General features: G+C 33.3%; 2 protein-coding genes across 2 annotated transcripts; one reads left to right on the top strand and one right to left on the bottom strand.

Moving 5' to 3' along the window:
- The first annotated feature begins 7,329 nt into the window (after positions 1-7,329).
- LOC109818100 (oxalate--CoA ligase) lies at positions 7,330-11,312 on the top strand. Its single transcript, XM_020383498.3, has 4 exons — positions 7,330-7,689; positions 7,788-8,841; positions 9,581-9,684; positions 10,880-11,312. The coding sequence occupies exons 1-4, from the start codon at positions 7,486-7,488 to the stop codon at positions 11,066-11,068; spliced, it is 1,551 nt and encodes a 516-aa protein (XP_020239087.2). The 5' UTR covers positions 7,330-7,485; the 3' UTR covers positions 11,069-11,312.
- On the bottom strand, positions 11,087-15,501 carry LOC109818098 (receptor-like protein EIX2). The gene is made up of 2 exons (XM_083075485.1): positions 12,331-15,501; positions 11,087-12,198 (listed from the first exon to the last, which is right to left on the bottom strand). The coding sequence occupies exon 1, from the start codon at positions 15,499-15,501 to the stop codon at positions 14,101-14,103; it is 1,401 nt and encodes a 466-aa protein (XP_082931611.1). The 3' UTR covers positions 11,087-12,198; positions 12,331-14,100.
- Between the last annotated feature and the right edge of the window lie 901 nt (positions 15,502-16,402).

The following is a 16,402-nucleotide window of genomic DNA, read 5'->3' as shown; positions in this document are numbered from 1 at the left end:
TATATTAATTTTTTTTAATTAAACGGTTAAATTGTTTAATTTTAATATAGACAATGAATTATTAAATGAAATAACTCTATTAAAAGTTATTCTTGAAGTAAGTGGATTTTTTCCAATACATATTATTATATATTTTGGGATCGAGATACAAATCAAGACCCACATTATTAGAATAAGTGGACAAATAAGAGTTTATAAAACACACATACTCTATTTATTAGAAATTTTTTAGATGGTAACTAAAAGCAAAACTATGAATTAAAGTTGTAAATCCAAAGTGGACAATATCTAACAATATGGAGTTGTGTGTGCAAATGTCTCTACAAAAATAATACATAACACTCCTCTCAAAAAATAACCATATATAATAGTAATATCTAACCTATACAAATTAAAACCATAATACAAAATGCCGCAAGTTGGATTCAATTCGATAACAACTAATAACTAGAGATATTTTGAGTGATTACCCAAAAACAAAATTATATAGATGTAAAATCAAAATGTACAATATCTTACCGATGTTAAATTGTAAATGCAAATACCTTGATAAAAACAAGATATATTACACATAACTAAAAGTAAAATCGTGAGAATACAAATCTAAAATAAACAATATCTTACTAATATAGAATTATGTGTAAAAATACTCAATAAAAATAATAAAATATATAACTCTCTTCTTGAAAATTATATCCCCATCAAATAAGCTAATAAAATATGTGACACCCTCTACCCTATCATTAATATACAATAAATGTAAACAAAATATTTTTTTTTCTTTGGAGTAAATAAAACCTTTCATAGTTTGATAACATCTTTCATGATAAAATAATTGTCTCATATCATAAGGTAGAAGATTCACATTCGTAACTTATAAATCATAGAACGGCATCATATAAGTATCAAAATTCAAGATATCATATAAAAGGAAAATATAGATTAATTCCAGCAAAGGTGACAGTGCCTCCTAGTTAGGAACTAATTTATAATTTTCAAATAATATGACAAAGATGAACTTTTTGGTCTTTTGTCAAGAACGTTTAAAATTACAAAAGAAAGATTATAAACTTTATTTACATTATTTTATTCACTAGAAATTACAAAAGAAAATAAACTAAAGTTATTAAAACAATAACATATTAGACTAAGCTAGCTAAGCCCCGATGTCACATCCTATCAGAGCATTGCCCCACTGAAGCCTTAAGCCTCATCACCAACATCCTCATGATGCTGACCACCTGCAACATAATTTAAACATATACAAAAACAACAAGGGAGTGAGAAACATCTCACTCAGTTTTAGGTGAAGAAATAAAGGTTAGATAGCACACACACAACAAATATAAGTCACATGTAAATGATACACATACATAATCAGCAACACATATACACTTATTTATCATGCAATGATGTCATGGACTCGACTCATAAATGCATGCATGTGGCGCCATAAGGAAGTTTCACATATCATCACTAGTGACCCTAAGGTACACCTGGTTACATCACTGGTGACCCTAAGGTAAACCTTGTTAGCATGTTACATTGTTGGTGACCCTAAGGTACACCTTGTTAGCATGTTACATCATGGGTGACCATACGGTACACCTTATTAGCATGTTACATCGTGGGTATGCGGCCTTAGCGGCACACCTGGAGTAATATATGCATATGATGCATGTCATACATTCATAATCTCATTGACTCAACATTTAACTTATTACAGAATTTTATTAAGTACATTATGTTATCATTTTTCACATTCTTATAATCACAGCTTGTATCAATAGTCCATTTTTAGGTCTCATGTTATTTGTCCATATTTCACATGGTCATGTCATAAATACTCCTCATAAGGTCCGCATAGGAATTCACAGAGAACATTCATTTTCATATTAAAACTTATTTATTTTTAGCATTAATTCCATATTCATTTATTACTTTCAAGGAACAAAGTAGAGCAAACAGAAAAACAGAACAACAAGCAAGGGATTGGGGGCCAATCCGACAATTAAACTATGCAACAATTATCCCCACACCCCCGAGCGAGGTTTCTCACTCCCCCCTTACCTGGATAAGGGGAGTTGAAACTTGGGCAGGGCATCCTCCTCTGGATTCCCTCTTTCCTTCCCTCTCTTTCTTTCTTTCTCTCTCTCTCTCTCTTTCTCTCTCTCTCTCTCTCTAAGATTTCACTTTCTTATTCAGTATAAAATTTTCACCCCCTGCCCCTATTTATAGGCATCCTGGCGCACCCGGAATGGCCCATACTGATTTCGAAACGGCCCGTTCCGGATCCTTCGAATATATGCAAAATTTTCAACTGAAACGACCCGTTCCAAAATCGGAACGGCCCGTTTTCAAAAAGCAGAATGACCCGTTCTAAATTCAGAACGGCCCGTTCTGGAGTACATTTTTACACAAATTGACCTTAATCGGAACGCCCAGTTTCTAACTCAACTTTTTAGGCATTTTTAGAATTTCGGAACAACCCGTTTCACTTTAAGAACGGCCCGTTCCGGAAAAACCCAAATAGGCCATTTTACACATTTGGAATGGCCCGTTCCACTTTTGGAACGGCCCGTTCTGCTTCCTCAAAAATAGTTTATTTTCATTGTCTAGAACGGCCCGTTCCACTTTCGGAACAACCCATTCCGGCGTAAAGAAACAGAATTTTATAAAACTTTTCACAAATAATTTAAATTGTTACAAACTTCTAAAATATTCTATAAAAATCCCTTTTAATTAACTAAAATAACTATAAAAATAATCCTCATATATATATATATATAAATAGATAATAATTGATATTGTAATAGTAAAAATTTCGGGGTGTTAAAAATTAACCATAATATTATATATAAATCTTATATATGTTTTACATAATATTATATATATTTAGAGAAAAAAATTATTTAACTTTGTTTTTTAACTCAATTCACCTTGAAATGTAAGATATAATATACCAACAGATTAATGTATCGTACTTATTCAATTAGCTATAGATAGTAATACTATTCTATCTTACCCTATTATATTTACATCACCAATTTTAATGTATTGTCATTTTGTGTGGTAATTTTCAATAAAATTTATATTTTATTAATTTTTATTTATATTTTTAATACAAATCATCAATGATATCAAAGAAAATAAGGGTAACACGTTTAGTTGCACAATTAATTCCATGTGTGACAGACACAAAAGAGGAAGATAGTACCTTCCCTTTGAAGACGACACTTTCAGTTCCACTTAGGACGCAGACACAATAGTGAGATAGTGCCTTCCCCAGTTTCTTTCTCCATAACGTAGGTTCATCAGATGTGCAAATTAAATTAAAGTATTAAACCAAATCATTGCAACAAATAATGTTGTAGGAATGAAAATTTTCTTTTTTCAAAATATATAATATATTTTTTTTTAATAAGCAAAGAAAAGAAATATTAAAAAAGTACAAAGCATATTCTAACCCATAATACAAAAATCAGCTTCAAATCAATACAAGCTTTCAACTTAGAGATAAACTACGATTAAAATAGTATATATAAAATTTTTAATTCGAATTTTGATATTTTCATTGTAATTTTAATAAATAAAATAAAATTGATACAAACTATAGGTTGTAATTGTACAACCCCAAAACATGAATTTCAGCTCGAGTTCGGGCGGATATAAAATTTATTAGGATAGAACATTCCAAGCTTCCTATTTTGTTGTTATTCTTACTCAATAGTCAATTCTTTATGGTTGCTTTTTTCAACATTCAAATTTCAAGCCAGCTTAACCTAATTTCAAATACAAAAGAAAAGAATATAGACTTTAGTACGTGTTCCATAAGACTGCTTTTGACAACTATCTTTTTGTCACCATTTGCTAATAGTTATATACTTAAAAATAGTATTTTATAATAAAATTAATGAGCAAGATAGTACAATTAGATATATGAAAAGAAAAATAATAAGTTGAAGTATAATGCAAGAAAAAGATCTAATATAGCTGTAAATATTGCAACTACACTCGGTGGACTGTGGAGTCCACAATAAGAAAATTAACTTGTATCTGCATAGAATTTCCAACAGTTATATATAGACGTCGGTATGATTTGAATTTCTTTTATGCTTAGTATGATTTGATTTATGAATGGCTTAAATAGTTTACAGTTATCAGTTACAATTAATACAACACAATAAATTATATTCAATGGATGTTATATAATTTTGGCATCATTGTAAAGGTACCGGTTTATCAATAATTAATCTTGGGGGATTTTGGTTCACATGAAGATTTCACTTTCTCGTAAATTTGAAGACGGGAATATTATGAACTTTTTGTTTTTGAATTTTTGTTTTTAAATGCAATTTTAAAATAAAATGTGTTTGGTAAAAATGGAGTTGAAATAATTTTTAATTCAATTATAAAATTGTTTTCAAAACTAAAAAAACTGTAAATGTGGATTTTAACTTTTAAAAACAATTTTGATAATGTTATTTTTCGTTATCATCACCACCACTAATATCAATATCACCATCGTCGCTACAACTACCACCACTATTAATATTGTTACTGTTATAACCATTTCTTGTAGTATTATCACCATAATTGTTATTATGATCAACATCATCAGTGATAATGCCAATACTATTGTTATAGACCCCCATACTATAACATAGACGTATAAAATAATGAAAATGGAAAGTCTATGAAATAAACTTTATTGATTAGCTAAATGTTTGCAAATTCTCTTGAATAGAGGTATCGCATAGTAATACGTTACCAAAAAGTATTAAAACAATTGTTCAATATAACAATTACAAAACAAAATCTAATATGAAGTCCTAAACATAAAGAAACCAACAAGATGAAAATCCTTATTAAATCCCGATGTCACATCCTTTCAAAGAACAACACCCAACACAAGGCATAAGTCTCATCTTCGACCTCATCATCTACATGATGATTCTCACCTGCAACACATACACAAAAACACCAACAAAAGAAAAGACGAGTGAGAAACATCTCACTCTAACTTACGACATATAATATAGTTGGATAGTCGAACACATAACTTCAAGATAGAGCAACAACAAGATATAGCAATAACAATATAGCGTACAATAATTAGTCATAGTAGCAACAAGAGGATAACAATATCAAGGCATATTTTTGACAATCGATGATAATAATAAGGCACAACACAGAAGATAATGCAACATATTCCATCACAGAGACATTAATGATTCACTACATAATTTCCCTTCACACACATAATGATATGGACATGGACTTCGTAGTGCATGCATGTGGTTTCAATAAAAATCACATCTTGGTGCATTGCCATAAGCATGCACAAATTAGCCTAGCAAAATCATGTTAGGTCACATCCTCATCCCACTCTACACCAAGAGGAAATACACCAAGGTGTTCAAGATAGTGGTGTCGCAAAAGATACACACCATGCACAAAAATGGGCATCATTGGGGCTCTCAAACTTGACTATCCCCAAGGTCATGGATTTCCAAGCTTTTACACAAGAGAACCTTCCTTAACAACATATTTCATATCGTACCCATCCAAAAACAGTTATGCATATGATACATGTTACAAAAGACTCAATGCAATATCATATTATCACAATACAAATTCACATCTATTCATGATCATCACATGTTCACATCACGACTAAGCCTCAACTTAATCATTTCATCGCATGACCCTCATAAGATCCATACACATAAAGTTACCAATACTAATGCAACATCATTCAATCTATACATGGCTCACAATCATGTCAATAGGGATTACACCTCTTCATGATACATCAAAGCATAGTAGAGAATTACAATATACATGATAGTACTTGGAGAAAATTACCTACCTTTCAGTATAAGGCATCTAAAGAGCACAAGTTGCTCTTGGGACAAATTGCATCCAATGTCCCAAGAGCAACCACAATTACACCATTAAATCTTGAATCAATATCAAAGCTAGTTTACTAACTGGTCCAATTTTAAAAACATTGATCATAAAATTTCAAAAAAATTGTTGATGATTCAAAAATAAAAAGAATAAGTTTGTGAAAATATGAACTATAAATAAAAATAATAATATTTTGAAAATATAAACTATAAAGAAAAAACTAGTTTTAAATCTAACCATGCTATTTGAGTAATAAATTTTTTTATAATAAGAGTGTGTTTGGTGAATTATTTCAAGAGCTTAGAAACCCTTCTGATTAGCTTGTAAACTAATTTTATTGTAATAAACTTAATTGGTATTTAAATAGAAAATAAGTATTTAATGTTAAATTGATTTATTAAATGACATTTAAATTGACACAAGCAAAAATAATTGAAATGTCATAAAAAATAAAAAGAAGGTTAATTTTTCCATTACTTAAAGATAATCACTATGTGCTATTTAATTTTGATTTCCAACCGATGCAATTAAATCATTAACTATCAAGCAATAATTAAATTTTAATTATGAATTATTTTTTAATAATCATATAAACAAGCACAGAACCAGAAATTTTATTTTAAGGAGAAGGCATTTGAAACATTAATCAACAATTATCTGTTAGGAAAAACAGCAATTATCTTTATTTAAATTTATTTTCATATATAAATTAATTTATCTACCAAAATAAAAATAATCAAAACTTAACATAAAAAATGAGAAAATATATTTATAATTAATTAATGCAATTAAAATTGTACCTAAATTTAATATATTTAAAAGAAATTAATTGACAAGCGCTAAAATTATATAAAAAATAAAAAATTTAATGATGTTATAATTCATGTAAGAAAATAAAATAATTTATAATATAACGTATATTTTTTAACACAAAACAAAATAATTATAGTTAACACCAAAATGAGAAATTAAAAACTACATTAATTAACATATTATTTTATCTATAAAATGTATAAAATTATTGATTATTGATATCAATAAAACAATATATGTTGTAGTGTACAAATGATTGAATAAATATTCATTTTTTAAACTTTTGATACGAAATTAATGAGATTAAAACACTTTCTACATCTTGTACCAATTACCCATGAAGTTAAATTTTTTTATATACATGTTTTTTAAGAATATACTATTAAAAAAATTTGTTGGATAATTAAGTGGGCAAAAAATTCAAACATAAATGTGGACTAAAAAGTATTTTGTTCATTAATGTATAGATAAGGAAATACTTAGACACTATGCGAAATGGGCGCAAATAATTCCCATCCAATCCTACTGTAGAAGCTGGCTGCTGCTAGCTAGTAGCTAGACATATTTGACTGAAGCATCACCGCACCGCGTGTGCCTCCACTCTACACGATCCTTCTCTCCCGTACCCAACTTCGCTTCTTTTTCCTAGATGCCACCTTCACCCAATACACATCTATATATATATATATCAACATTCAACACGAAACAACACAAACCCATTCTCCAACACAACACAAAACACATTTCACACAAAAACCAATGGAAACCGCCACAACACTCACCGGCCTGCTCCGCCACGTGGCCGCCAAATTCCCCTCCCGCCGCGCCCTCTCCGTCGCCGCTAAATTCGACCTCACCCACTCCCACCTCCACCATCTCTCCGAATCCGCCGCCGCCCGCCTTGTCGCCGCCGGAATAAAACCCGGCGACGTCGTGGCCCTCACCTTCCCCAACACCGTCGAGGTTCGTTCCCCTATTCCCCCCAAATACCCCACAAAATAACACAATTTTATTTTATTTTTTTATTTTTTTTAAACTTTTTTTTTTCCTTTTGGTTTCAGTTTGTTGTCATGTTCCTAGCCGTCATTCGAGCGCGAGCCACAGCCGCGCCGCTTAACTCGGCTTACACAGCCGAAGAGTTCGAGTTTTACCTATCCGACTCCGAATCCAAGATTCTGATTACGTCATCAGAAGGAAACAACGCGGCTCAATCCGCAGCTTCCAAACTCAACATCCCTCACGGCGCGGCTTCAATCACCCAAGCCGAGAATCAAGAACCCGCGCTGAGTCTCTCGTTAACCCAACCCGAGTCAACCGACTCGGTTGAGTCACTCATTAACGACCCTGCTGACGTGGCGCTTTTCCTTCACACCTCGGGAACCACGAGCCGTCCTAAGGGAGTTCCGCTGACTCAGCACAACTTGCTCTCTTCCGTCAACAACATTAAGTCCGTGTACCGACTCACTGAGTCCGACTCGACGGTCGTCGTTCTTCCGCTTTTCCACGTGCACGGGCTGATCGCCGCGCTGCTCAGCTCCCTCGGCGCCGGCGCGGCGGTGGCGCTCCCGGCGGCGGGGAGGTTCTCCGCCTCGGCGTTCTGGAAGGACATGGTGAAGTACAACGCCACGTGGTACACCGCGGTTCCCACCATACACCAGATTATACTCGACCGCCACTCGAACAACCCCGAACCGGTTTACCCGCGGCTCCGGTTCATCCGAAGCTGCAGCGCGTCGCTCGCACCGGCTATTCTGGGTAAGCTGGAGGAGGCGTTCGAGGCGCCGGTGCTGGAGGCTTATGCGATGACGGAAGCGTCGCATCTGATGGCCTCGAATCCTCTGCCGCAAGATGGGCCGCACAAGGCCGGGTCCGTTGGGAGGCCCGTGGGCCAGGAGATGGTTATTTTGGACCAAACGGGTCGGGTCCTGGAGGCTGAAGTTAGCGGCGAAGTTTGCATTCGGGGCCCCAATGTTACGAAGGGTTATAAAAACAACGTGGAAGCCAATACGGCGGCGTTTCTCTTTGGTTGGTTTCACACCGGCGATGTTGGGTATTTGGATTCCGATGGATATTTGCATCTCGTGGGTCGGATCAAGGAACTCATCAACCGTGGAGGTATATATTTTATTACCCATTAATTATTATTATTTTTATTAATTTGCTTCTGAATTTGGTATTTTCTATGAATGGGAAGAATTGGGATTGCGAATATTCTTAATTGAGGAAAACCATGAGTGTTTTAAGGAAAATTTTGGGTTGAATTCAGCTTAGCCATTGATTTTGAAATTCTACGGAAATTGCGTTTGTTGGTCGTGTGTCATTGATGACGTGGCTAGCGTAGCTCAAGAAACTTCTCAATATATGCGCGTTACGTGTGCCACTTGTTAGTATGCAAATAATTATGTGTGTAAGAGAATTATAACTTAACAAGTTGCTTGAAACAGTGGTGACGCCACGTTGAAGTTGGCTTTCCGTTTGGTATTATAGTATTACAAAAAACTACACCTAGAAAGTTATGAGTTGTCAAGACTCGAGTGTGATGGTGATGTTAATTAATTAGGTTTTGATCTGGAAGTTACATCAGGAAGAAGGAAGTAATTATAGAGATATAAAACGTAGTATTAACTTTTAAGTATAACCATCCATATCATGACACCAGGTTTAGTGCGTTTGGTTTATTAGGTATAAAAAGTACAAATATAAAAAACTTCAACATTGTTTTCATTAATTTAGAATCAGAAGAAAAAAAACAAGAAAAAGAAATAAATTTCGTTTCAGTATCAGAAAATTGTAGGGAATTCTCCGATGCATGTTATGTTAACTGATGGAGGGGCTTTTTTGTTATTGTTTTTAGGTGAAAAGATATCACCAATAGAAGTGGATGCTGTCCTTCTTTCACATCCAGACATTGCTCAAGCGGTTGCTTTCGGAGTGCCTGATCCCAAGTATGGGGAGGAGGTATGTCTTTTTCTCATTTATTTTTGGCTTACAAATTTCCGCGTCTATTTCTCAAACTATCAACAATACAACTATAAATTTTGCCCTTCACTTTCATTTTTATGGCTGATACATATATTACCATAAAATATTTAGAACTATATCATTCTCATTCATATAGTACTTTCTAGCTTCTACAATACTATTTTTTATTCCTATATTTTTTTTATCTTATTAATTATTTCATCACTTATAATTCCCTTGTTTTTTCCTTCTCATTTCTCTCCATTATACAAACAGAATTTCTCTATATTATATAATATTTACCACTTGATTTTATTTTCACTCTTATTATTCAATTAAATTTTATATAAGATTGAGAATAAATGAGAGTACGTTATTTATATATTGGTCACCACTCACCATTCAAGTTTTCCGCTCGATCTCAACAAACGTGTATTAAAAAAGTTCATGCTACACATGAATAAACACTGGCCAACTGTTTTCACATTATTTATGGCGTATCAGATGACACTTCTATATTTTGCATTGGTTGGTAATGAATGATCATTCATGAATGAGGGCCTACCAAACTGAACCGAGGATTTGTGTGCCATTTAATTTTTATCACTTTCTGCCCTCAAAGGTCATATCCTAATCACGTGTCAACATTTTGTGGCGTACAAGAAAACTCCTCTGCCAGAAGAGTCCATTTTTTCTCAACATCTTCTGGCGAATGGAACTAGCTAGCTTTTTCATTACCATGTCACAAAAATTTACTTTCCTAACTTTATTTTTCCGGAAAGGTAAAATTATACAAAATGGAAAACGTTTCGTGTAATCTTGGTTATCCATGACTAATTAACGTTTTCATAACCTTTTGATATCATTCTCCTAGAGGAAAACAGCTTGTTACCTGCCAGCAACTTGTGTTCTCACGCAGTTATATGACCCTCACTTATGAGGCAACTTGTTTTGAACTTCATTGCGTTTCAATATTATGAAAATTTCCTTGAGTTGTTCAATACTTCCTAATATTCATAATTAGTTCAAAGTGCTTAAAAGATCAGAAAATGACCTTGTATTTTTCTTGTTTGTACTTGGTGAGGAATAAGTGAAAGAATTCAAAAATTTGTGGATTACTATATGCTGAAATGATGCGTCAATCAGTTCTTTGATATTTGTATTGATCATACTTTTTTTAACCTTTTAATAGATACATTGTGCTGTCATTCCAAGAGAAGGATCAAACGTTGATGAAACAGAGGTGCTAAGATATAGCAAGAAGAATCTTGCATCTTTCAAAGTTCCCAAAAAGGTCTTTATTACCGATTCTTTGCCCAAAACTGCCACAGGAAAGATTTTGCGTCGTCTTGTGGCAGAACATTTCGTTTCTCAAATTTGAGCAATTTAAGTTCCTACCTTTGAAGCCTCCATATCTGGTGTCGTCAATACATACTTGGAATCTCGATGGTCCACACCATAAATTTAACAATAATTTGGCAACATGGCATTGAGAAGAGGAGGGTATTTCTGCAAATTAATAGTCTTTCATACATGATACAGTAGATCTTAGTTTTCAATGATTCTTATGAAATGTTCACAATGTAATGTTTTCAATGTTATATAGATATTAAATAATTGCTCAATCCATTTTTGTCTATATCTCTAACTTCTTGAATCATATGAGATGTGGGAAACACAAAATTTATCGTCTAGACCCTAGCTACAATAACAATGTATAAACATACAACTGAAACAAGCAAAGCACGAAAGTTAAAGAATCGAATACTAGTAAAATTACATTAAGTTGCACATGACATGGTAGCAAGAGGGTATTCATCCTTACAGTATTCGGTAATCTTTAACCAAATAAAATTCAAGAAGTAATCGCATTTTGATGTAGATGAATATTTTCAAAAATAGTGGTACATATTGATCTAGAAGATCATTTTCCATAATAGTGGTTTGAATTAGAAAATATTAGTAATTGTCAATGCACATCCCTAATCCAAGCATTGTGAATACAATTGCAATAAGCCAACTTTCCGTTTAAAGCAACTATAGTTAAAATGTAAACCATTTACATATGATCAGACGAGGTCCAAAACCATTATCAAGAAGAAAGGCATTCCGATGTTGCAAGAATATCATCTTGACCGAATTCTATATGGGCACCATTCGAACAAAGTATACATGCTCTGAAATTAAATGCTAAAACTACAATAGTCATAAGAAGGTAAATAGCCAAAGAACAATTTAAACCCTTGAAAAGGTATTTATATATAAAGACAAAAAAAAAAAAGATTAAGACCAATATCACAAGAAGCAGAAGCAGAACAAAGTTCAACTATTACTCAAGCTTATTCCTCATCTACAGTTGCATCTAGGTGTTGCTGGTACTGAGAGACTAGAGTTACCAACATGTAGCTACCGATGCAACAAAGCCTTTATGTGGAACATAGTTGAATTCAAGTTGAGTTACCAACAAACCTTGACAAGGGAATGTAAGACAAGTTACTCAACTCATGGAAGCTGGAAAAAAAAAAGTCAACCAAATTTCACAAAATAATCATAAATAAAAGTGAAATATGAGATGAAACATAGCTAGGAGTGGTGCGATCAAATATGGAGAAGCTAATATCATAAACAACAGAGCCTGATTACCAAAACCATGCATTTGATCTCTTTTTTCTATCTGTGAAAATCCAAGCAGGTGGAACTTTCCCTTGCTGTATTAAATAAGATAAAACGTCTCTCCTTTGCTGTTCCAAATGGGTGCCAAAGCTCAAAGAAAACCACTCCTAAGTTGTATACATTAGCTTTTAACCCAAGTAAACCCAATAAGCATGAACCAACTTATTAGAATAAATTAATGATCAATTCTATACACCACATCATCAATTTTGGGCCATTGATATTCTTGCTAAATCTCAAGAACTGTATAGAAATATAGTTCCCACTAGTCTAGTGCCATCAACTCAAGCTGTATCAGTAGAAAAAGAGGGGTGGGGAGTAGAAAAGTTGATGTTGCATCTACAAACAACTACTAAATCCTGACAAAGTAGCATGCTCATATTTTTAGAGGGCATCATTTTATTTTATTTTCTATTAAAAATAGGGAAACCATACTGAGAGTCGTACATAATTCTACTGTGTAAACAGGTGGAGCACCAATCTAGGAAAAATGATTGCACACATGCACAAGTATTTACTATTGATCTTAATCACAAATATAGAAATGCAACATTGATAAACAAACTTTGCAATTAAAATTGGAAACTAGCCTACATACTTCTTGGTCTATGAAGAATTCTGATCATCATTTCTTGAGCACCGAGCAGACATATTGAAGGTATCCATTGTTCCAATTAGCTAGATAGAGTAAATATTGGGAACATACATTAAGAGAAAGAAAATAAACAAGTAACGAATCAGGATCTTACCAAGTCCAAAATCACAAATTTTAATATATTTGTGAGCATCAAAGAAACTGTTACTTAGTGTTAAGTCCCCATGAATTATTCCTTGTCCATGTATTTTTGCCAAGTTGATAGGTACCAACAACAAAAATAAAAGAACACTGAAATATATGTACTAAAAATTAGGAAAGCAGAGGAAATTCCTTGTGCAATGAGATAGAAAGACTTTATAAAGAAAACAAAAAAAAAATAAGACCTATTCCTGGTAAGAACCACCAACAAAGATAAGGAGAATTCTTCATACCCTCCTCATTCCCTTAACCCCTAGAAATACTCATTCCTTCACGCTTCCTGCATGCCAATAGAAATTTGAGCTTGCTCAACTTTATCAAACTTGCATCGAAAACAACCACCACAATTATTTTTATCGGTTTTGCCAGAAATTAGTCTCCTGCGAGACTTTGACTCTCTTGTTTTATCAAATCCAAATTTTGTACTCATGATTTTGAGGTTTGAAGACCATCCACAACACCCATCAAATCAACAAATGTTGGTATAACAAATCTTTTCTTTCAAGACAAACTTGGGGACCTCTTTTTCTATTCTCTTTTTCATCAAAAATCTCAAAATAAATTAAATTAAAAAACAGAGACGAAGTTAAAAAGACTAAACTTAAAATGACGTGTTTACAAAGAGTTTTAACCTTGGCATCATGAAAGAAATTAGTAGTCTTTTATATCACCATGAAATTTGAGATAAGCATGTCTTGATGTATCTGAAAGCTAATTCCAAATTCAATTCTCACGCTAATCTAGAACCATTTCAATTGTAAGATACTACAAAGTTCTATCCTCATAAGAAATGTAGCCACTTCAATTAAATTGTTGAATCAACATACTATATAGATGAAGTCTAAAATAAGAAGAAGTTGCTCACAAAGTTGAAATTCTTTTACAATTTTACTTCCAACAACATATAAAATACCAATAGCAATATTACATTACAAAACCAACTATCACCAGTATGATTGCATTTTGTACAACATGTCATCAAGGAAATAGAAATAGACATATCTCCATGATTTATAAATGAACAAAGGTGCAACAACGATACAAAATACCACAACAAATCCAAGTGTCATACTCACAAAGAACCAATTCACTTCATGCCCATCATCCTCAGTTCTAATGCGTTTAACACTAGAAATTTGCTTATTGAAACTGCAATTAATAGGTAAAGGAGGACCGCACAAATTATTGCCAACAAAATTGGATGCTTCAAAGCTTTGAATCTGAGTGCCTGTTGGAATTTGACCCTTCAAATGATTATAAGACACGTCTAGCTCGTTGAGAAAGCTCAAGTTTGCTATGGTTGGAGGGATTTCTCCCGAAAGTTGATTCTTTGAGATATCCATGGATTCTAATGATCTCATGTTGCCAGCACTAGGTGGAATTTGGCCAGTCAATTGATTCTTGGACAATTTTAAATAAATCAAACCATCTAGATATGTGATTTCTGTAGGTATCCCTCCGGATAAATTATTATTAGAAAGATCAATATTTGTTACCAAGCCAAGAATACTTTTGTACTCTAAAACACTTCTTTTTATCCCTAAAAATATACTGATTGCACTACTATGTCCCATATAGAAGTCCTCTTCAGAATATATGAATAAATCTGTACTTTTGTTCTTTTGAAACATGGCACTTATGTGGTTGAAACAACTTGGTATATTTCCAGACAAACTATTTTGTGCAAGGTCCAAATCCTGAAGAAAAATCATGTCACATATTTCATTTGGAATATGACCTGAAAATTTGTTTGATCGAAGGCGGAGAATTTTAATATTTAAAAGCCTTTCTCCAATCCATGTTGGAATTTCACCTGAATAGTTATTTTTCCCAAGGTCCAAGGATATCAGTTCATTATTATTCTTCAAAAAAACAGGAAATGTTCCTGAGAGTGAGTTGTTACGAATGTTGCAAGACTTTAATATGGCTAAAGAGCCCATGGATGGGGGTAAGTTCCCAACAAAATTGTTGCTTTGTAAATTTACATCCATCAAACTTGTCCATTTTATCCAACAATCAGGTATTTTCCCTGACAAATTATTTGATGCAAGATTGAGAAGATTTAATCCAAATTGTTCGAATTGTTTGTTACATAAGAAATCATTCATGGGTCCAGAGAATGAATTACTTGAAATATCCAACCATTTGACATTCCTTGATAGGTAAGGCAATTTACCACATAAATGATTTGTGCTTAGATCAACAATTTTGGTTGATAATGGATTCCTTATTGTAGTCACAAGCTTACTGTGGATATGATTATGAGAAAGGTTTACGTAAGAAGCTTGAGAGAATGTTCCCCAAAACCAAGTGGGGATAGAATCTAAAATCCCTGCATTAGACATATCTAAATAATACAATTTGTTTTGTGACAGAATCCACGATGGAAAATTGGGACCTAACTGCCATGAGCATATCAAGGACCCACTTTTAAAGTAAAATTGCTCCCCTGTGCCTTAAAATACTTTAATCTCATAAGATTTGAAAGATCATCTTCCTTGACAACTCCCGAATAGGAATTGTCAAATGTTTGGATAAGAGGATGTGTACTTTTATTCATTATTGTCATTGCATTCAAGTGATTGAAACAGCTAGGTATATTGCCAGACAATTTGTTATGTGCAAGGTCTAAAACTTGAAGATGACTCATACCACATATTTCATTTGGAATATGACCTGAAAAGTTGTTAGATCGAAAGCCAAGAATTCTCAAATTTATGAACCTTTCTCCAACCCACATTGGAATAGTTCCTGTAAGATTATTTTCCCCAAGGTCCAAGGATATCAATTGGATATTCTTCTTCAGAGTAGTGGGAAGTGTTCCTGAGAGTGAGTTGTTACGAATTTGTAAAAACTGCAACTTAGCTAAGGAACCCATTGATGGTGGCAAGTTCCCAACAAAAAGGTTACTTTGTAAATTTACATCCAGTAAAAATGGCCAGATCTTCCAACAATCAGGAATTTGTCCTGACAAATTATTTGATGCAAGATTGAGAAGTTCCATATGCATTGGCTTATCAAGATTTTTGCATAAAAAATCATCCATGGATCCAGAGAATGAATTGCTTGAAAGATCTAACCAATACACATTATTTGAAAGATAGGGTAATTTACCACATAAGTGATTTGTGTTCAGATCAACTGTCCCGATCGATATTGGATTCCTTAATGTAGTTTCAAGCTCACCGAAGATATGATTATGAGAGAGGTTTACATAAAAAGCTTGAGAGCATGTTCGCCAAAACC

The sequence above is a fragment of the Cajanus cajan genome, chromosome 1 (genome assembly GCF_000230855.2).
Source record: "Cajanus cajan strain Asha chromosome 1, NIPB_CcT2T_4, whole genome shotgun sequence".
Taxonomy (NCBI): domain Eukaryota; kingdom Viridiplantae; phylum Streptophyta; class Magnoliopsida; order Fabales; family Fabaceae; genus Cajanus; species Cajanus cajan.
The sequence above is the reverse complement of the archived record's forward strand: the minus strand, read 5'-3'. Positions and strand labels throughout refer to the sequence as shown.